This window comes from Onthophagus taurus, chromosome 7 (genome assembly GCF_036711975.1).
Source record: "Onthophagus taurus isolate NC chromosome 7, IU_Otau_3.0, whole genome shotgun sequence".
Classification (NCBI taxonomy): Eukaryota; Metazoa; Arthropoda; class Insecta; order Coleoptera; family Scarabaeidae; genus Onthophagus; species Onthophagus taurus.
The window spans coordinates 37764737-37787733 of record NC_091972.1 but is presented as its reverse complement, the minus strand read 5'-3'; the positions used below and the strand labels follow the sequence as shown (position 1 = coordinate 37787733).

Here is a 22997-nt window from a genome sequence, read left to right as displayed (position 1 = left end):
AATTTCCTCTGATGTATTTGATATCTGAAGTAAATTGTGTAATATAACTTAGATATCGGGGTTGACGAGGAGTTTTGTTTGTAGACGAAACAATTGATATGACAGTGGGTTTGTGATCTGTATATACTGTAAATTGATTTCCATGTAAGAAATGTTTGAAAAATTTGATGGCAGAGTAGATTGCTAATAGTACTCTATCAAAACTTGAATATTTGGTTTGGCATGAAGTAAACTTTTTGGAAAAGAATGCTAATGGTTGACATTTTGCATTGATGGTTTGTGTTAAAATAGCTCCCATAAGTGTGTTAGATGCATCAGTTGACAATGATAGGGTAGCATGTGAAGAAGGATGTCCTAGAAAGGTAGATTTTGAAGAAGATCTTTGGCGTTAATTATTGTACGATGATTTGAATTAATATGCAACCTTTTTGATTATAAAAATAATTTTATTTTACAACTTCATACATGTTGTTTTGAATTGTGTATACTTTTCAACTGTTTTCATTTTCTTGGTAAATTTGATAAAAAGTTTTTTAAAATAATTTTGTCATGTACCAGGGATAGTATTAATGAATCTTCAGGACGTGTTGAGATATACTAGAGATATTGAGGATATTTAGAGATAATATTGAGAAACATTTGAGATTAAGGTATGTTGAAAGGTGTCCGGAATGATACTGAGATATACTCGAAACGATCATGCGGTGTGTTAGAAACAATACAGTTTGATGTTTTAGACTATGTTAGGCAGTATAGTAGTGATATTGAGAGATGTCCGCGTTGGTATAGAGTCTAGTGAATAATGATATGAGTTGCAAGAGATTATATTGAAAGATGTTTGGAACTATGTTGTAAGTAATTCGAAATGATGAGAAAGTTTCTCTATGATGTTGAGATATGCCAGAAGTGATATTGAACGATGTCCGAGATGACCAAGAGGAGTGCTACAAATCAGTTCACATTGAGAGATAGTCGAGATGATACTGAGAATTGGAGAAGGGGCAAATGGGAGGAGTGGTGGTAGGAGGGAGAAAAGTTCACGTGTTGGTGTACGTGGATGACATGGTGATTGTGGCGAGCGATCCGATGGAAATGAAAGGGATGGCGAGACACTTGGAGAGGTATTTCAGGGCGAAGAGGTTGGAGCTGAATGTAGCAAAGACAAAGATGATGAAGTTCTGCAAAGGGGTGAGAAGAAATAGGGAAGAATGGAGATAGGGGGGGAGCAAGATAGAGGAGGTGAGAGAATTCACATAAATGGGGTACAGGTTCAGGCAGGATAGCAAGGACGCGGCGCATGTGAGAGAGATGGCGAAAATGGCAAATATGTGATAAAGGTGATGGGGCATATCTGGGGATGGGGTGAGAGAGTGTTTGGAAAATTGGAGAGTTTTGGACATCAGAAAGAGATTATGTTTGATCTGATATTTGATGATATTTGGTATAGAAGAGGCAGGATATTATGGAGGACGTACAGAATCGGTACTGGAGGTAGGTTTTTGTTTGGCGAAGGAAACACCGGGGTATATTGTCACTGAGCAAGTGAAGGTGGATGAAATGAGGGTGGAAGCGGGCAAAAGAGCAGTTAAGTATGAGGAAATGATAGGTACAAGACCATACTGCGGAATCTCGGGGGAGTGTTTGAAGGGAGGGAAAGATTAGATATGGTAAAGGAGAGAAGACTGAATATTACAAAGCGACGGGTTATTCGAAGGCAAAGATAAATAACAGAAGAAGGGAAGGGATGGTGCTATGTGAAAATGCTTGGTAAAGGAGGGGAGTGAGGAAGGGAAGCAGTTGGTGGTCAGATTTCGGTGTGGTAATGAGGAGAGAGCAAACTCGAAGAACTTGAGAAATTTTGGCTGTGCGAAGAGGATTGGAAAACGTTAAAATATATGTTAAGGAGATGTAGTGAGCTGAGAGAAGAAGAAAGGAACCGGTGACATATTCTGGAAGAGGGGGGAGAAGGCACGATATAAGGGAAGTTAAGTGTGGTCTGTCATGCATAGTACAGAGGTGCCCTTTAGGTGTCCCAACAATAAAGCTGGGTGACGTTGGCAGTTGGCAGAGAAATTATTGTTAAATGCTTGGGACTGTGTGGAGGAATGACAATGACGATATTAAGACATTTCCGAGTTGATATTAAAAATTGGCTTTAAGAAATGATTTTAAAGTGTGTTAGGGACGATATAGAGTGATATCCTGGAGGTTGATCAAGGTTGCAAGAGATAATATTGAAGACTGTTTGGAATTATATTGAAAAGTGACAATGATGAGTTGAGTCTCTGACAACATCTTACCAAGTAGGATTGTCAGCTACCTCTATACAAAGAGGTAGTTCCTATGCCTTGGGCTGGTAGAGTACTTTTGGGATATAACAATGTTGAGTTGTGCTGAGGATTATATGTATAAACAATGCTAGAAACGATATAGTTGATTAACTAGGACGACGTTAAGAGTTGCCAGAGACATCATTGAGGGATCTTTAGAAACATAATCCGTTGTTTAAGACGAAATTAGTCTTAGACTACATAGACCATCAGAGATTGTAATTGATATCAAGGGAAGCTCAATTGTAACTGTCAAAGCTGCTGGTATAGAATCATATACCAATGACGTTGTTGTGATCAAAAGAACCTTAATATCACGGATAATGAAATTCTTCCAGTTAACCCAAGATTCATCCTACATATAACCTGCCTTAGGCATGTTTGTCTACAGAGAATTCTCCAGCGAGCATAACTATTTTTGTGGTCTATTCTTGTGGGTTAGAACTCTCAATGATTATGCTGGCTTTATGTGGCATTAGTTAAACCAATAATTACATATGGTGCTGCAGCGTGGTATACGTGGTCGCAATTTATACTCCCTGAGGAGTCTTCACTGAGCAAGTTCTTGGCGTTTGGAAAAAAGATAAGACTGTGTATTGAAACCTGGTATGGTTTTTATGTGACCATGGATATTTTTTGAATTTTTTCATAAAATTTTCACCTTATAAGTTAGCAACTATAAACGATTTTAGTACATTTGTTATCAACTTTATTTTTTGACTTAGTTTAGAATATGTCAACCGATTTTTCTTTAAACTTATAAATTAGTAAATAATTATCTGTCATGATTTTTTTTACTTCAACGAATATACGAGATTTACAAAGAGAATTCTAAACTAATTCCTTACAATGGACAACATAAACAAACAAAGCTGTTGAGTTGGTGTTCTAACTTCGTTATTCAAGGTATCATCAAAGTGGTGTGTAATAAAGCGTTGATAACGTTTTCAGTTTGCTATTGTAGCCAAGATAACGAGGGTAAATAACAAATCCGTGGCGGTATAGGATGTGAAACAATGGAAACAGAGAGGACAAAGTGCCCAACTTCGCGTCTATATTCGTTATATTCGCGCGGCACGTTTGCCCAACGCGATGAATTATGTATGGATACGAGGATCGTTGTTTGCGAAACACTTACAAGACTGTGTGAAGCCATCTCCTGGGCGGTTATAAAAGGTTTATATTGCACTTACGTCACGCAGCATCGCGAACTCGCGCATAAGCTTATACCTCGTTTATTCGGGATCTACCTGTAGTTCAGGTTGAATTCAACGAGTTATGGGAGGAGAATAAATCTAAATATTGACGAAACGGAATTGGACGCAATAACGTTTTCCTAAGGCGAAACGATTTCTTAAAACCTTCTTGTGCGCCGCGAGTTATTGCCTACAATATACGTGTTTGTACCGGATTCGGGGTAATACATCAGATGGTTTATTTATTCATGGGCATCCTTCGGAGCAGTAAACACCTCGGAACGAGTTCTGTCTCTGACGACTCAGTTAATGCAATCCCTTCGGCGCAACTATACTCCGCAGACCATTCGTGTTTGTGCCAGCATTTCAGCGATTTATCGTCTCGCGACTGCGCCACGGTCGTTAGAATTTAGATTAGGGTTGAAATCGGAATTTAGCCCCTCACAGTGATATATTGGCCGAAATTCACCTTTAATATTTATAGGATGTACGCGACATCAAAAAAAAGAACAAGAAACGAAAAGTGGAAAACCCAACGTCCTGCTGAATACAAACTTAAGATAAATTGTTTCACGAAATTCCGTTTCAACGTGTAATCGTGAGATCACACCATCGGGTTCAATCACGCAACTGCGTTCACATCCGGTGCGTCTAAAAGAAAAAGACGTTTACTCGTACAGAATTATAAACCTAGAAACGTGAATTAAAAGCCTGTTTAAAATTCAAGGATTGACTCTCTCCCACAGTTTTGTGAAGGTCGATGTTGTACTTAAAATTCTTACAGTACAACTTTATCGTGTTTTTACAGTTTTTTTGCGAGATTTGTACCTTAAAATTTTTCTTATCACAATGGAAGTTGGAAGAGCCCCATGCATAAAGGATTTATAGTAAAGACACGAAACTAGACTCTCTTCAATAGGTCTAATTTTCACGTAAGCGCGCACTCGTCGATGGAATTTTATCTGCAGTACACGTTCTGGATTTTAAGGTTATGGAGAGGATCTTTCGATTTTCTTCGGATTTACGTCTCTGCGGTGTGCTTATTTTATATAAGAACACCCGAATAGGATACTCTTGAGGTTTTAGATTTAAAAAGAATCTATTATGTCCGCACGGAATTGTTTCGAAAATAGTTTTACTTTATGATACCATAACTTGAAATGACCAAAGGTTTTAAACAATAAACCGCATCAACTCGTCAAAAGTATGCATATATAGTCGAGTTTATGCGACGATTTATGACCCTGAGGTAATAATTTGCTTTGTGAACCGTTAAATATCAAACTCGACGTTAAAAGCCAGTGAATATACACGTGACCGTAGAAAGTGCATGCTTTAAGAAAATGTCAAATGACGGTTTCTCCGCCTACCTCGCCAGCACCGAGAATAACATCAAGGTTGTTTAAAGAAACGAAAAGGAAAACATATTTTTATGCTATCTTAAGTTATATCTACTTATTCAATATGCGGGATTGAAAGATTGAGAAAAATCTTCCCGCAAAGCGTTAATTCGTGACCAATTAAAGGACAATCTGGGTTGAATTGGTCGTTAATTGGAGTCTTCGGGATTCTTGTTTTTCTTCTAGGTCGAGACTCTTCGGAGGATCTACCAATTATTCTGCCACCTCAAAGAAGACCGCACTCCGAAAATGGCAGCTACAACCGACAATACTCGGTGGTTAATAGGACAACACGTCGAGCTTTAATCGGTCGCCATGTTGACGTTACGTCATTGTTTTCACGATCTTTGATTGTTCACACCGCTTAAAACCGTGTCCTATTTGTCGGGTTTTGTTACAAAAGGTCAGTTGTTCGACCACAATAACATTTTTGTGGCGTATTGACCGGGTTAAATTAAACATTACATGTTATCGGTTAGAGTAGTCTTGCGTAGTTAATTTGTGTATATTTTGGAAATAGCCCGAGTTTCCACAACGAGCTTTTATAATTCGCAAAGTGGAAAATGTGGTAATACAGGGATTTGAATATAATGCATTAATGGACTCTAATTTGAGTTAAATAAATCATTTGATTTTTACGCGGAAAGCATGTAAAAGTTATTTTAAGTCCAGTTACTCGCAAAGTACTGTGTAGTGAGTACCCGGCTTTTTACGCATAAATATCGTGCGTATAAACATAGAAATTACCAACACATTATTAATAATTATAATGAGAATACTCCAGTAACGTTAGTTATATTATAGAAGTATAGCCGATTTTCCGATAACGATATTTATAATGCTTACGGCGCGGCATGGAGAATCTTATGTTGTTGAGAGACCCTAGAGAATTTTCGGAATTTCATATTTAGAGGGAGCGAGCTAACTTATATACAGGGCCGGTTCAAAAAGATTTAACCAGTGTAAAATGATGAATGTTATATCGATGAGAGAAAAAGAGAGAGCCTAGTAAGTAGGTAATGAGAATCCCAAAAAACCTAAAAGCTGAAGAAAGTAGGTAAGATAAAATGATGTTGATGGTAAACTTTATGACAGAAATTAAAGATGTTAAAGGAATAGCACACCTACCACTAGGAAATGCATGTAATAAAACAAAAAATTCAAAGGATTCAGGAAGATGATGTGGAAATAAGGAATGAGGTTTGTAAACTATAAGGTAATCTATAAATAAGGGGTCATAGGTGGAATGAAAATTGACAAATAAAAATTATGGTACTACAAGGTAATGATAAAAGTAATATCAGAAGCTCTCAGTTGATGGAAAAGTATGGTTTTGAAATAACGAAGAGGGGAAACTATTAAGTGAAGATCAATACCCACAGATTCAAAAAACTGAGAAGAGAATTTCGGCCAGAAAATTGATGACTCACGCAACGGAAAATGAATGAAAAAGGATAAGAAAACAATGGGATGCTATAAAGCAATGATGGCGAACGTTTTGAACTGGACGTGTCAAAATTTTTAAAAATCTTAGTAAACAATATGCTGCCATATCATATATAAAAATTTTAATAAGTATTTGGTATTTTCAGATAAAAAAAGATTTATTTTTTGCAGTATTTAACCCAAAGAATAACATCTCACAGTAATATGTTGAAGAATATATTGTTAATAACGCCATTGCTAGATTATTTATGTTACTAAATGTTACTGTCAAATAATCTGTTCCAAACATTCAAAATTTTTTGTTCGTAGTTGCACTCTTCTTCATTATTTAAACGATTCCGTTCCAAATTTTCAAGCTTCACTCTTAACTCAACGAATCAACATTCAAACACTTTCTTGAAATTCTACCAGTTCCATTTCTAAATTTTCAATTTCCAACCATTGAAAATCATTTAAATCCAAAGAATTGTAAGTAACTACATCCGGATATTTAATTATTTTAATGTTCTCTTCCAGGCTTCTAAATTGGTTAAATCTTTCGCTGAACTGTCACAGATAATGAATTTATTATATTCTGGTAAAAAGTATACACTCCGTTACATTAATGGTCTTCTCAAAGTACCTTTTAACCGAGGAAAATATTTGTAACTTTTGGATTCAACATCTGGTTTAAAAATTTTACGTTTACTTTCAAAAGATTTGATGTATCCAAACATAACATCAATACTTTTGCCAAAACCTTGTAATTTTAAGTTTAGTTCCTTCATATGAACAGACAAATCTGTAAATAACATCAAATTAAATTTCGTCAAAACATTCCACAAATCACTCATGAACTTTATCTCGATTCAGCCATCTCACATTCATTAAACATTAACAATCCACTGTAGGTTGAATCGACTTCTTGCCAAAGTGCAGAAAATTCTCGCTTATGGAGAGGTCGAGCAGTGATAAAATTAACAATTTTTGTTACATCAGACATTACTCAGTTCTGAAAATCCTGATTTAGCACACAATACCTCCTGATGGATAGTGCAATAGAATGGTACAATAAGATGTCTGACAGTTTCCATAAACAATTTCACGAATCCCACATTTTTTCTAACCATATTTGGTGCCCCAACTGTTATGACTGACCGACACAATTTTAGAGATATCAATGCTTAAGTCTCTGAACGTTTCTATAACAAGCTTACATATTTCGTTTCCTGATGTATTTATTGGCCCTGATTCTAACTTTATCAACTCTTCTCTCATAGTAAGGCCATCAGAATATGTCGCAATAAAATTTAAAATTCAAGGAGGGGTAATCTGTAGATTTGATTGTAAGTTATGGACACAATGAAAATGACAGTAATATCAATAAGGAAAAATTTTTGAATACCTTGCAGTTGGAGTATGAAAAAAGCAAAAAGAAAACTATAGTACTTGCTGTTTTTAACACAAGGGTGGGAAGGGATTTTAAGTGATGGACGGGAGCAATAGGAAGGTTTGGAGAAGACACCCTAAATAATAATGGTTCCAGCAAAGAAAGAGCACAACAAGTAAAGTTAAAGCATCAAGCAAGGCGAGAATAAGATATACAAAGCTGTGTGCCTAGTAATGGAATGGAAATGGGAAAAATTTAAGGAAACAGTGAAGGAAATGACTTCAGAAGTTTGTGATCTGTAAGTAATGAATACGAGACAAAACCGAGCATCTTGGCGGTATATCGAAGTTAAGGGGCAGATAAAGAATAAGAAGATGCTGTAGAGACCTTATTTAGCGGATAAAACCAAAGAGAAATACGAGGCAAGAAAGAATACTGGAAAAGTTCGGCAATACATTGGAAAGAAATAGAAAAGAAAGCACGTTGCTTTTCAAGTCCATATAGAATTTTAGAAGTGGGAAAAAATTGAAACAAATAAATGGCAAGGAGGGAAAAATATTGGAGACAGAGATAATAAACAGATAGAGAAAACACTTTGATAACCTCTTAAATTCAAGTAAAGTCTAAACCAATAATGAGGGTAACGGAATTGAAACAGACGGTGTTTAAGTGCGGGGAGATTATTTCACAGTATTTATATTTCGACATAGTCAAGGTGAGGAAAAAAAGGCCATCATGGCTTACCAGATCTGTAAGAGTCGTAGGGTGATTAGAAGGAAATGGGATTTTAAACCACAAATGGCCCAGTGAACCTACGGTTTCAGTAATTAGATCCATGGTCGCCTATGTCTCACTGGTTTAGTAGCCAAAAACAAATCACAAGACAGCACAACATTAGCTGGCACAAATCAAGCGGTTAGTACATCTTAATATAACAGGTGCAATGAGTTATTGTCCGACGGCCGTTCTTGAAGCAACTCGGTCTCACACCGCTTCATCTATACATACAAATGGAAGCAGATTAAAGCTGTGATAAGTGCCTTATCACTGAAAACATGTTCCTTACTCAAATTAATGCCTAGTAACCTCAAAGAATACTTCGGAATCCTTAGAGATTCATATCTAAACCACTTGATTGACGTTAAAACGGGTCATATTCCGACAGAATATAATTTATATAATCGCTCAACCGTATAAGGTCATATTTAGAAGCAGGTATGATTGGACGAAGTGGAGCCTCAACTAAAAAGTGGAGTCCTTGTAGATATTGGCATTAGTGGAACAAATAGCCACATTAAGTTGTCCCTGAGCTCGGGCATAACCATTTTTCAAGCTGAAGTTCTTGCTATACACTTCCTGGCCACCCATGCGCCCCTAAAATACCACCTCTTCCACATTGGACAAGCTAGGGATCAAACTTGTAGACTTTGCAACGACGAGTCAGAGACTGCTGAACATATACTGTGTGAATGCATCGCCAGAGGCTGCCTAAGACACAAAATTTTTGGTAACACCTTAGAGCAATACTAAGGTTCAGCAAGGACATACATTTGCCTTAAACCTATGGACGGCTTAACTTATAATAGATCTTAGAGGTAGCGGTGACGAGAAGTGCCACTCCCCTCAACCCGGAAACAATAATAATAAAAAGTATATCACAGGAACAATTAAGAAGTGAGTTCATAGCTTTGAAGTTGGGGAAAGCTGCAAGATGTAGCGAACTTCCACCAGAAATGTTGAAATTCTTACGTATGGTGCAATTACTTAGGATTCTTAAGTTGGCATGGAAGCAAAAGAAAGTACCGAGAGGTTGGGCAATAACTGCAGTGGCTTTCACTCCTATGTACTGTGGCAAAAGTGTATAAAGCTATAATGGATGCCCAAAATGATATTAGAAAAAGTATAGACTTGAGAATAGATGATTCTTAGTATTCCCAATAATCAAAAAAGCTTTCAAAAATAAGAAGGTATACCTATGATACATTGACATGAAAAAACCTTTGATAGCTTAAAGCGAAAAATAATCTATGAAAGCCTACGAATTAAATAAACGGGTAGGGATAAGATAGAAGTACTCAGGAGTCAGGAGTCTTTACGCTAATACTGTCAACTAGATAAGAACAGGCAACCAAATTACTGAGGAATTCGAGACTAAGAAAGGAAGATAAGCAGGAAACCTTAATTCGCATTGCTGTTTAAAATCACATTGGATGAGATATAATGTCGAATATATCAATATGTGTCGAACTATGTGTCTTTGCCGATGATATGGGATCTGCTAAGGGGAAAGAAAACCTACAAAATAACTTAAAATGTTAGAAGAATATCGTAAGAATATCGAAGTTGCAAAGTTTGCATTAGAAATCAACATAGTAAGCATATGATGGGATTTCGATTTTAAAAAATGTGGTAAGTCTGCAAGGTTGAATGAGTTATTATAACGCAAGCTGACAGCTACAAATATTCGTGGTTCGTGATAAACAATAAAGGCGGCCTGTATGAAGAACTCAATAGTAAAATAGAGGTAGCGGGTAAAGTATTCCAATCCTTCAGAAGATCCTTTCTACAATACAAGGAAATTACGACAAATACTAAAAAATATACAGAACAATTTATACCTATCTTGATTCATGGTTGTGAAAACTGGGTTATGAAAAAAATTGTAGGAGAGCCAAATACAGATGATGAAATGAAATAGGGTGGTAAATAGAGTGAAAAACAGAGTGATAGTGCGGGCATATGGTGAAGATACAGGACAATAGACAGCTGAAAAGGATTTGGCAAGTCAAAACAAAGAGATGATGTCCGCGAGCCAAGTGGAACGATAGCTACAGGCATAATTAAATAGAAAATTAGAGGAGAACTTCAACACTTATGACTATAAGGAAGATTGATTATGATGATACTGATAATGGCTTTGTATTATTTTATCTTTAATTTTGATGAATAATCATTTCTTCATTATCAATAAAAATGGAGCTAGAAGTTTTTGAAAATTCGTTAATTTTATGATAACTCAAGTTATGGTCAAAAACACAATCTTTTCTTTACACTATATTTCCAGAGCTAATTTCTAATTTTTAACAGGTTGTTACATGTCATATTAAAGTGGAAAATTTTATCTTAAATTTATCTCTATTTTGTATTTTATGTTAAGCTCAATTTCTTGAATACAGAAAAGCGAGCTGAATTCCTAGATGAATTGTGACCGTTTAGATACCAACCCTTATTTGTTCATTTGTAAGTAAGAATGTTCGCACAACTTGAAAGTCAGGCAAGTTTACGATCGAAAATCCTTTAGGCGCACTCTGTGCCTAACTGTAATGTACTTTATTGGGGCCGTAACGATGTCCAAGTTATGGCTTGATTGAAAAATACGACGGCACAAGCCGGGGTCATCGATATAATTTACAGTATGTAAATATGGGAGACCAATTTCTACACGGATCTCGCCCGCTGGGACGTTCTATGCACTCGGGCTTTTCGCGCACGACGTGCCTTGTAAAGTTAACTGTTCATTCCCGTTCGCGGTTTGATCAAATAAGTCGTAAGCTAACGCCTGCTAAGCCGCGGTATTAAGATACAAGGATACCGACGACGACGAGAAGCCCGAGTTTGGATTATGACGTCATAAGCTAACGTCGCGAAGAGTGACTAATGTTTCAGGTCGATATAAAAATGCAAATTTGGTGTATCTCTCTCGTAATACCGGCGAGTGGTCGCCAGTTTTTGGTTGGGTCCGCCTCGGTATCCGAGGAGGTTAACGAACCTTCGACAAAGACTTCGTCCTCAGAACACTCAAGGACACTCCCGTAAGTACGATAATTTCAGGTGTAAATATTGGCGTGTCAGGAAATTTGCCAAGCCTTTTATTCCCCGTACTATAGAACTTGTCTCAAGATAAAAAGTCATTTTTATGACAAAACCAAACATCGACCCAGATACTTCAGTCAGACAACTATTTTCTTTTACGTTTATTGTCGTTAATTTCAAAATTTTATTATCGTAGTAAAACTTGTTTTAACCTGTATCTCGAAGCTCCCATCACTTTTTTTTATAACCAATTAACGATAAAACCTAATGACCTGAAATTCCAGTTGTGGAATGAACCCTGATCGATGAAAAACGCGAGCAAATTAAAAGAACTCCACACATCCTGTCGACATCTACCCACATCCACATAATTTTTTAGCTGCATCTTCCTCTTGATTACTTTGCATTAGAATCTTTCACGGTTCTCAATTAGGTGCGTAACGAATGATGGTCCGGATTTGTCGGTTTCGTCAGAGCAGACCTTCTTTCTCAATATGTAAAGCAAAGAACAAGTATAACACATCAATTACAACACTTTCAAACAGGATATCCCAAGAAGATAACTTACTTAACTATTTAGATTAGACTGATCGTGGAAGTCTCAAAATTAATGAATATTCATTTTGTGTCGTGATGAATTGGATTTCGTTACAAATCGCGAGAGAAGAATAAAATAGCTTTATATACAGAGATTATCAAATCAATTTATCAAATATCTTCAACATTAGTGAATTTAAAAGAGAATATTTAAATGACGAAAGCCAATCCGATAAAAAGTGACTCATCATTTTTGATTTAAAAATTGATTACGAATCAAAAAGTGTTTATGTTATAAAAAAATTTTATCTCAATAAAGAAGATGAAGAAATAAAGGTAAACATCATAAAATTCATATTTTCACTCATTTTTTCGAGCGGTACTGATTGATAATCATCTTTGTACAAAAAAATATGAAACGGTCGCCTTCAAATGTAATTTTTAAATCGAAAAAGAAGAATAACATTTTTTCATACCAACCTTCGTTCTTGAGATATTTATCTTAACATTCTTAGATTTAACAAAAAACGAGAACATTAACGGATTTAAAATGGATTTTCTCAAGAACGAAAGCCGATGCGATAAATAGTTCTTCTTTATATTCGATTTTAAATTTATTTTTCAATTAGACAAAGATAATAGCGATTCCGAAAAAATCGCTTTAACACATTCAAAATTGAAGAAATAGAAATTAACTCCATGAAATTCAAATTTTAATTATTTTTTTTGAATGGTATTACATCTTAATCATCTTTAAAGACAAAGATATGAATTAGTCGCGTAGAAAAATAAATTTAAAATCGAAAAAGAAGAATAACTTTTTTTCATATTCACCGTCGTTCTTGAGATATTTATCTTTACATTCTTAGATTAACAAAAAACACGAACATTAACGGATTTAAAAAAGAATATCTCAAGAACGAACGCCAATACGATGAAAAGTTATTCTTTATATTCGATTTTAAATTTATTTTTCAATTAGATAAAAATAATAGCGATTCCGAAAAAATCGTTTTAACAAATTCAGAATTGAAGAAGTAGAAATTAACTCCATGAAATTGAAATTTTAATTCATTTTTTTGAATGGTATTAATTATTAATCATCTTTACAGGTAAAAATGTGAGTTAGTCACGTAGAAAAATCTTTTTTAAATCGAAAACGAAGAATAACATTTTTTCATACCCACCTTCGTTCTTGAGATATTTATCTTGACATTCTTAAATTTAACAAAAAACGCGAACATTAACGGATTTAAAATGGATTATCTCAAGAAAGAAAGCCAATACGATGAAAAGTTATTCTTTATATTCGATTTTAAATTTATTTTACAATTAGATAAGGATAATAGCGATTCCGAAAAAATCGTTTTAACAAATTCAGAATTGAAGAAATAGAAATTAATTCCATGAAATTCAAATTTTAATTTATTTTTTGATTGGTATTACCTATTAATTATGTTTACAGGCAAAAATGTGAGTTAATCACGTAGAAAAATCATTTTTAAATCGAAAGAGAAAAATAACATTTTTTCATACCTACCTTCGTTCCTGAGATATTATCTTAACATTCCTAGGTTTAACAAAAAACGCGAATATTAACGGATTTAAAATGCATTATCTCAAGAACGAAAGTCAATATGATAAAAAGTTATTCTTTATATTCGATTTTAAATTTATTTTTCAATTAGATAAAGATAATAGCTATTGCGAAAAAATCGTTTTAACAAATTTAGAGTAGAAGAAATAGAAATTAACTCCATGAAATTCAAATTTTAATTCATTTTTTTGAATGGTATTAATTATTAATCATCTTTACAGGCAAAAATGTGAGTTAGTCACGTAGAAAAATCATTTTTAAATCGAAAAAGAGGAATAACATTTTTTCATACCCACCTTCGTTCTTGAGATATTTATCTTAACATTCTTAGATTTAATAAAAAACGCGAACATTAACGGATTTAAAATGGATCATCTCAATAAAGAAAGCCAATACGATGAAAAGTTATTCTTTATATTCGCTTTCAAATTTATTTTACGATTAGATAAAGATAATAGCGATTCCAAAAAAATTGTTTTAACAAATTCTGAATTGGATAAATAGAAATTCAAACTTTAGTTCATTTTTTGAATTTTATTAATTATTAATCATATTTACAGTCAAAAATGTGAGTTAGTAACGTAGAAAAATCATTTTTAAATCGAAAAAGAAGAATAATTTTTTTACATGCCCACTTTCGTTCTTGAGATATTTATCCTAACATTCTTAGATTTAACAAAAAACGCGAACATTAACGGATTTAAAATGGATTATCTCAAGAACGAAAGCCAATAGAATAAAAAGTTAATCTTTATATTCGATTTTAAATTTATTTTTCAATAATACAAAGATAATATCGATTTCGAAAAAGTCGTTTTAACAAATTCAGAATTGAAGAAATAGAAATTAACTCCATGAAATTCAAATTTTAATTCATTTTTTTGAATGGTGTTAATTATTAATCATCTTTACAGGCAAAAATGTGAGTTAGTCACGTAGAAAAATCATTTCTAAATCGAAAAAGAAGAATAACATTTTTTCATACCCACCTTCGTTCTTGAGATATTTATCGTAACATTCTTAGATTTAACAAAAAACGCGAACATTAATGGATTTAAAGTGGATTATCTCAAGAACTAAAGATAATACGATAAAAAGTTATTCTTTATATTCGATTTTAAATTTATTTTTCAATTAGATAAAGATAATAACGATTTCGAAAAAGTCGTTTTAACAAATTCAGAATTGAAGAAATGGAAATTAACTCCATGAAATTCAAATTTGACTTCATTTTTTTAATTTTATTAATTATTAATCATTTTTACAGGTCAAAATGTGAGTTTCTCACGTAGAAAAATCATTTTTAAATCGAAATAGAAGAATAACATTTTTTTCATACCCATCTTCGTTCTTGAGATATATACCTTAATATTCTTAGATTTAACAAAAAAACCGAAAATTAACGGATTTAAAAGGGATTATCTCAAGAACGAAAGTCAATACGATAAAAAGTTATTCTTTATATTCGATTTTAAATTTATTTTTTAATTAGATAAAGATAATAGTGATTCCGAAAAAATCGTTTTAACGAATTCAGAATTGTAGAAATAGATATTAACTTCATAAAATTCAAATTTTAATTCATTTTTTTGAATTTCATTAATTATTAATCATATTTACAGGCAAAAATGTGAGTTAGTCACGTAGAAAAATCATTTTTAAATAGAAAAAGAAGAATAACATTTTTTCATACCAATCTTCGTTCTTAAGATATTTATTTTAACATTCTTAGATTTAACAAAAAACGCTAATATTAACGGATTTAAAATGGATTATCTCAAGAACAAAAGTCAATACGATAAAAAGTTATTCTTTATATTCGATTTTTAATTTATTTTTCAATTAGATAAAGATAATAACGATTTCGAAAAAGTCGTTTCAACAAATTCAGAATTGAAGAAATGGAAATTAACTCCATGAAATTCAAATTTGAATTTATTTTTTTAATTTTATTAATTATTAATCATTTTTACAAATCAAAATGTGAGTTTGTAACGTAGAAAAATCATTTTTAAATCGAAATAGAAGAATAACATTTTTTCATACCCATCTTCGTTCTTGAGATATATATCTTAACATTCTTAGATTTAACAAAAAACGCTAATATTAACGGATTTAAAATGGATTATCTCAAGAACAAAACTCAATACGATAAAAAGTTATTCTTTATATTCGATTTTTAATTTATTTTTCAATTAGATAAAGATAATAACGATTTCGAAAAAGTCGTTTCAACAAATTCAGAATTGAAGAAATGGAAATTAACTCCATGAAATTCAAATTTGAATTCATTTTTTTAATTTTATTAATTATTAATCATTTTTACAAATCAAAATGTGAGTTTGTAACGTAGAAAAATCATTTTTAAATCGAAATAGAAGAATAACATTTTTTCATACCCATCTTCGTTCTTGAGATATATATCTTAACATTCCTATATTTAACAAAAAACGCGAACATGAACGGATTTAAAAGGGATTATCTCAATAACGAAAGCAAATACGATAAAAAGTTATTCGTTATATTCGATTTTAAATTTATTTTTCAATTAGATAAAGATAATAGCGATTCCGAAAAAGTCGTTTTAACAAATTCAGAATTGAAGAAATAGAAATTCACTCCATGAAATTCAAATTTTAATTCATTTTTGTGAATTTTATTAATTATTAATCATCTTTACAGGTAAAAATGTGAGTTAGTTACGTAGAAAAATCATTTTTAAATCGAAAACGAAGAATAACATTTTTTCATACACACCTTCCTTCTTGAGATATTTATCTTAACATTCTTAGATTTAACAAAAAACGCGAACATTAACGGGTTTAAAATGGATTATCTCAAGAACGAAAGCAAATACGATAAAAAGTTATTCTTTATATTCGATTTTAAATTTATTTTTCAATTGGAAAAAGATAATAGCGATTCCGAAAAAAATCGTTTTAACAAATTCAGAATTGAAAAAATAGAAATTAACTCCATGAAATTCAAATTTTAATTCATTTTTTTAATTTTATTAATTATTAACTATCTTTACAAGTAAAAATGTGAGTTAGCCACGTAGAAAAATCGTTTTTAAATCGAAAAAGAAGAATAACATTTTTTCATACCCATCTTCGTTCTTAAGATATTTATCTTAACATTCTTAGATTTAACAAAAAACGCGAACATTAACGGATTTAATATGGATTATCTTAAGAACGAAAGATGATACGATAAAAAGTTATTCTTTATATTCGATTTTAAATTTATTTTTCAATTAGATAAAGATAATAGCAATTCCGAAAAAATCGTTTTAACAAATTTAGAGTTGAAGAAATAGAAAGTAATTTCATGAAATTCAAATTTTAATTCATTTTTTTGAATGGTATTAATTTTTAATCATCTTTACAGGCAAAAATGTAAGTTAGTCACGTTGAAAAATCTTTTTTAAATCGAAAATAAGAATAAAATTTTTCATACCCACCTCGTTCTTCAGATATTTACCTTGACACTCTTAGATTTAACAATACTCACGAACATTATTGGATTTAAAGTGGATTATCTCAAGAACTAAAGATAATACGATAAAACGTTATTGTTTTTATTCGATTTTAAATTTATTTTTCAACTAGATAAAGATAACAGCGATTCTGAAAAAATCGTTTTAACAAATTCAGAAGATATAGAAATTAACTCCATGAAATTCAAACTTTAATAGAGTTTTTTGAATGGTATTAATTAATAATCATCTTTAAAGACAAAAATATGAGTTAGTCGCGTAGAAAAATAAATTTTACATCGAAAAAGAGGAATAACTTTTTTTATATTCACCTTCATTCTTGAGATATTTAGCTTGACACTCTAAGATTTAACAAAAATCGCGAACATTGATGGATTTACAAGGAAATATCTCAAGATCGAAAGCCAATACGAAGAAATGTTATTCCTTATAATCGATTTTAAATTTCTTTTTGAATAACAAAATGATCTTAATGCTTCAGAAAGAAATCATTTTAATGCATTAGGAATTGAAGAAGTAATGTTAATAATTTCAATGTGCATAATGTATCAATTTGAAACTAAAATTTCTTCCAGATACTAATAAATGCCTTCAATAAATCAATCTACTTAAAACATGATAGTTATTATTTCCTACTTTGTTCGATTCGGAAGACATAGCACGAAGCTGTCGATTTTGCTATGGTGGTGTTCGGAAAACAACGAATTTCCGTCAGACACACCCGAAGCAACACGATCGCACCGTTATTCTTACAAAACGACGAGGACGTGCTGTTTTGACAGGACATGCACAACGGCGGGTTCCTCTCCTCCATTTCGACCGGTCATTAATATCCGAACTGACAATACGCGTTGCCGGCCTCCGAAAGTCACAAGTAACGGATCGCGAAGAAGTCGTCTCGATTTTTACCGTTTCAACCGAAAATCTTGTCCTCTCCAAAAATATTTAAACATTTTATTTCCATCACACCACCTTGTAACCGCAACTCCATATCCATCCATCTATAAATACACTTAGCGACGTCGTAAACTGCGCACGTACAACTTAACGTGCAACTGTGAAAAAGTTACTAAAACTCTTGTGTATTCAAGTTTTTGAATTATTTTTGACAATTCTTTCTTTGTAACGATATTGTTTTTTTTGTTAATTAGAATACGATTTATCTATGAAACGGTATGTTCTTAAAAACAGTGCGAGTTAATTAAAACGGTGCTAGTGTTATCTTCGTCTGGTCTCAAAATACGGTTCATTAGGAGATTATACACCAAGACTCCTAGGCTAGCCTTACAAATTGCTCTTCTAACTTCAATTATACGTAATGATTATGATGTATTAGTGGCTATTCATTCGCTGTCACGTATCCAACAACATCAGGAGACGATGTTTCGTATTAATTACACATCGAAATTTATCCAGATTTAATTTTTTTGATAAATAATAAATTTCTGGCTTGAAATTAAATGTTTATTCATTACATTTACATGTTAATTTCCCACAGCATAATTCCAAACGTGATTGAATACTAAACTGGAACATAATAATTACATTGAAGGCATCCAAGGAATTTCAATTTCAGAATTCGTTTTTCTTAAAATTTTAAGTGTACCCTTCGGTCTCAAAATAATTACTAATTATAATTGATCAATTAACTCTCTAATTAACCGTAACATTTCGAGACGAACTTCAATTTTCGAATATTATTATCGAATTAAATCAATTTCGTCGATAATAACGATTTAACCGCAATACGTTTAATAGAGAATTTATAATTGGTTTGGTTTAATCATACACATAGTTTTAAAGTTTGATTAATCCAAGGCCACATCAAATTGATTGCAATAAAAGTCTAATAAACGTCGTGAAAATGCGTGCATTAAACACACACTCTTCGTATGTACAGCCTTATATATGAAGTAATTCACGGTCGAGTCATAATTCATAATAATAAACGACCAAACTGGGCGGCTTATGTATGTCGCACTTTCATTGGCGTTCCACTTTGAGACTCTCCGAGGATTATGCTCGTGCAACAGCTGCGCGAATAAGCGAGTAATTTTTCTTCTAATACTCTCAGAACTGAGATTGGCATACCGAACGACCTCCAATTTACCGAGAACGCGGCCGTTTTCCCTCTAGAAACTTAATTGGCAACGCGTGATGGGTGTTTCAATGCCCTTTTCAATCGTTCGTGCAAACCAACAGGTAAAAACAAATAAAACTCACGAATATCAAGGGGTTCACTCTTTCCCTCGCCTTAAAATCACCCGATTCGGTTTCGAACGGATCGTTAAAATCTCCTCAAAAATCTTACCTTTTAATGCGATTCCAAGGTTGAATATGGTCAGAACCAAGATAATTATATAATTCGTTTGCTGCATTTTCTTTTTAATTGAATTTAACGAAGAACGAACAAAATCGCACTGATTCACTACGGGTTTTTGATTGGTGAAAGTGTTTCACTGGGACTAAGCCAATTCACCACAAGGTCTCTTTAACGCGATCTCTACTCTATAGTGTTGAATCTGTTCGGTTATTGTTAGCAACAGCTGGTGTAAACGGACCAACCTGCCGAGTGCAACTGGCTCGTTCTTAGCTCGTCGGTTCAGCTTTACCTTTGGAGTGGGAACGCTTAACTGCCCACTAACACACATGGTGATCAAGGTGGGATTTCATTAAAAAATCTAATACAGGGTGATTCAAAACAAGTTTATACAGGTTTTAATTTATTTCTTTTAATAGATTTAAGCGTATAATTAATTATATCGATTTTGAATAATCTTGCCAACAAAATAACTTCTATTTCTAAGTTGTAAGTTGTGAGTGTTACATATTATGCAAATTAAAGTATTTAACATTAACATCTTAGAAATTCCTTGGTATCCTTCATAAATTCTTAAATTACTAAAATTAAATTATACTTGTAGAAATTATCTAAAATGTTACATACTCTAAGAGGTGGTGGTCGTAATCTTTTAATTAAAAACTTTTAATTTATTATTATTTATATTGAAAACAATACTGTTTACTTTACGTTTTGTTGCTTTAATAAAACTATCAACGCTATCTCTACAACTTTTTAAACTAACTTTAACACCATCTTTTACTTATATGTAGAGCTCGGATTTTTATGCAGTCAAATTATAGGAAATATGTGCAAAAATATGTGGAAATATGCAAACATATACCTTTCTTATAGTTGTTATCAATCTATTTTTGTCACATTTTTGTATATGTTTTGCACTTTTCACATGTTGTTCTATTTCGGACTTCCTCTCACACGTTATCTTAAAAAAGAATAATTAAAAAAGTTTGCCATAGATACTCTAACAGATTAAAAATGTAATTCTGAGACTATAAAACAGATTCGTATTTTTCATTGTCGATTGTCTAGAAACATAATATGTAAAAACATATTCCAAGAAGATGGGACATCAAATTTAATATACCTAGTTTTATTTAGTTTTAATTTAACTCCTAGTGTAAAAGTCTATGAGAAATACAATATCGGAACAAACCATTGGCAAATCCACTGAAAACTCTAATTTTTAACTTAAATCTTTGGCTAAAACGCTACGACATAATTTTTAAAAAATACTTACAACTTTGGCACAAGTTTTACAAAATAATTCCTCATTATTTAAATTTAGTTCGGGATAACTTTTTATCCACTGGGACACAATACACGATATCACTTTAGGCATTGTTGTTATAGATTGGTAGATTAATGTTCACTCACACTGAACACAGCCACAGTAACTATGGTTGGGGATTTCCTTAAACTTAAACTCAACAGCGCTATGATTTCCCCGCATGTTTCTGTGAATCGTTGTAAACACGAAACAACCCCGCAATCAAAAATATCCTGTATTGTGCTTTAAACTTGTGCTCGCATTTCAAAAATCACCCAGTCATCATATTTATTTTATTAAGCAACAAGAAACAAATCTAGTAAAATGACAAAATATGCGAAAATATGCAGTAAAAGGCCAATTTATGCAACAATCAAAAAAATTGTAAAAATATGCAAAATATGCAATTTTTTTTATTGTACCATCTGCCTTATTTTTATTTTTTATGTAATTCGCCCAGAAACCAATTTTGAAAAAAATATTCCAGAAAATAAAGAAGATGCATTTTGCATAAAATCCGAGCCTTACTTATATGTAACACTAACTATTGACTAACATTATACATAATGTTACTAAAAACGAACATGGAATATAATAAACTCGAAAACTGTACTGAAAAGACATTCAATGTTAACCCCAACTAGTTTAACTCCTTTAACGAGTTCTTCACAAATATTCCTAAAGACCTTATAAACACTCTACCATTTACCCAAACTCAACCAAACTCATTCTTCTTTTTTTCTACAAATCCAGATGAAGGCAAACGCATAGAGGATGTGTACGGAATCAATGTCCATCTTTTAAAAGAAACCACGTAAACATCATAAAAGATCCAGTTTTTGATATTATAAACTGCTCAATTAGAGAGGGTGTGTTTATCGATGGATTCAAACTTGCCAAAATTATGCCAATATTTAAAAAGTGTGGTCCCAAATATGGATAACTACAGGTCTATTGCTATTCTACCAGCCTTTTCTAAAATTTTCGAAAAAATCATGGCACTCCGAATAATCAACTTTTTGGTTTAGAAAAACTAAATCAACGGTAAATGCCCTTCGGAGACTGATGATAAGGAAAACTGTCTAGCACACTTCCGCCATCTTTTAAAAGCGTTTGCCTGTATGGGCCATGAGATCTTTCTGAACAAGATATAATATTATGTTTTTCATGGAGTTACACTAAATCTTATCAAATCTTATTTTGAAAGCCGCTCCCAAATATTTGAATGGAATCAATTGAAAAGCGATATAAAATGTATACAGGGTGTTCATTTCAAAACTTTCCACCTCAATTTCTGTAAATCCGGAAGTTTAAAAAGAAAATCGCTGAAATAGGTAAAGAATAAAACCAAGGGGGACACCTTTTTATGCAAAAATTGACTCACTCACTTCAACCCCCCGCCGCCAGAAACCAACCCCTTAAAAATCTTAAATGGAAAGGGGTGTCAAGTGATACCTCATTTTAAAGGTCTTTTAAGGTACTACATGTTAGTATTTATTTTTTTTAAATTGATCGATTCGTTTTCGAAATTTTTGCGAAAATCTTTGTTTTGTATCTCCCGCTTTAATTAATATTAAAAATAATTTACAGTTTGCAGGAAAGGATTGAAATTGTATTAATGTATGGATCCCAAAATGAATGTGCTCGACGAACTGTCGCAGTTTTTAATGAAAGGTCATACATAGGTCCTCAATCTCATGAAGAAATTCAGACTGGGTCCGTTGCCAACATAAAACATAATGAGTCGAGAGTTTTGAATGAAACCGCTCAACTGGAAATGTTGGGTCATTTCGGTATCAACCCCAATACTTCATTGCGTCAGGTATCTCGTGCAACTGGTATATCCTTGGGTTCTGTTCATAAAGTTGTAAAACTTCACAAATTCCATCCTTATAAATTGAAAATACATCAAAAGCTAACTGAAGACGATTTTGACAGGAGAATACAGTTTTGTGAAGAAGTGACCACTATTATTAATAATAACAACGTTTTTGTGAAAAATATCTGCATTAGTGATGAATGCACTTTTTCTTTAAATGGATTTGTAAATAAACATAACTGCAGATATTGGAGTAATGAAAACCCTCATCTGACTGTAGAAGGGCATACACAATATCCTGAAAAAGTTAATGTATGGGCCGGCATTTTGGGAGACCAAGTGATTGGTCTAGTGTTTATCGA

The 22997-nt window shown here is 32.7% G+C and overlaps 1 protein-coding gene across 1 annotated transcript in view; it reads right to left on the bottom strand.

Moving 5' to 3' along the window:
- Positions 1–19801, bottom strand: part of LOC111416392 (Zona pelucida superfamily protein qsm) — a 153979-nt gene extending 134178 nt beyond the window's left edge. Inside the window, exon 1 of the mRNA XM_023048396.2 lies at positions 19499–19801. Coding sequence (XP_022904164.2) covers positions 19499–19565 — 67 coding nt within the window. The 5' untranslated portion in view covers positions 19566–19801. The remainder of the gene's footprint in view (positions 1–19498) is intronic.
- Positions 19802–22997: the final 3196 nt, after the last annotated feature.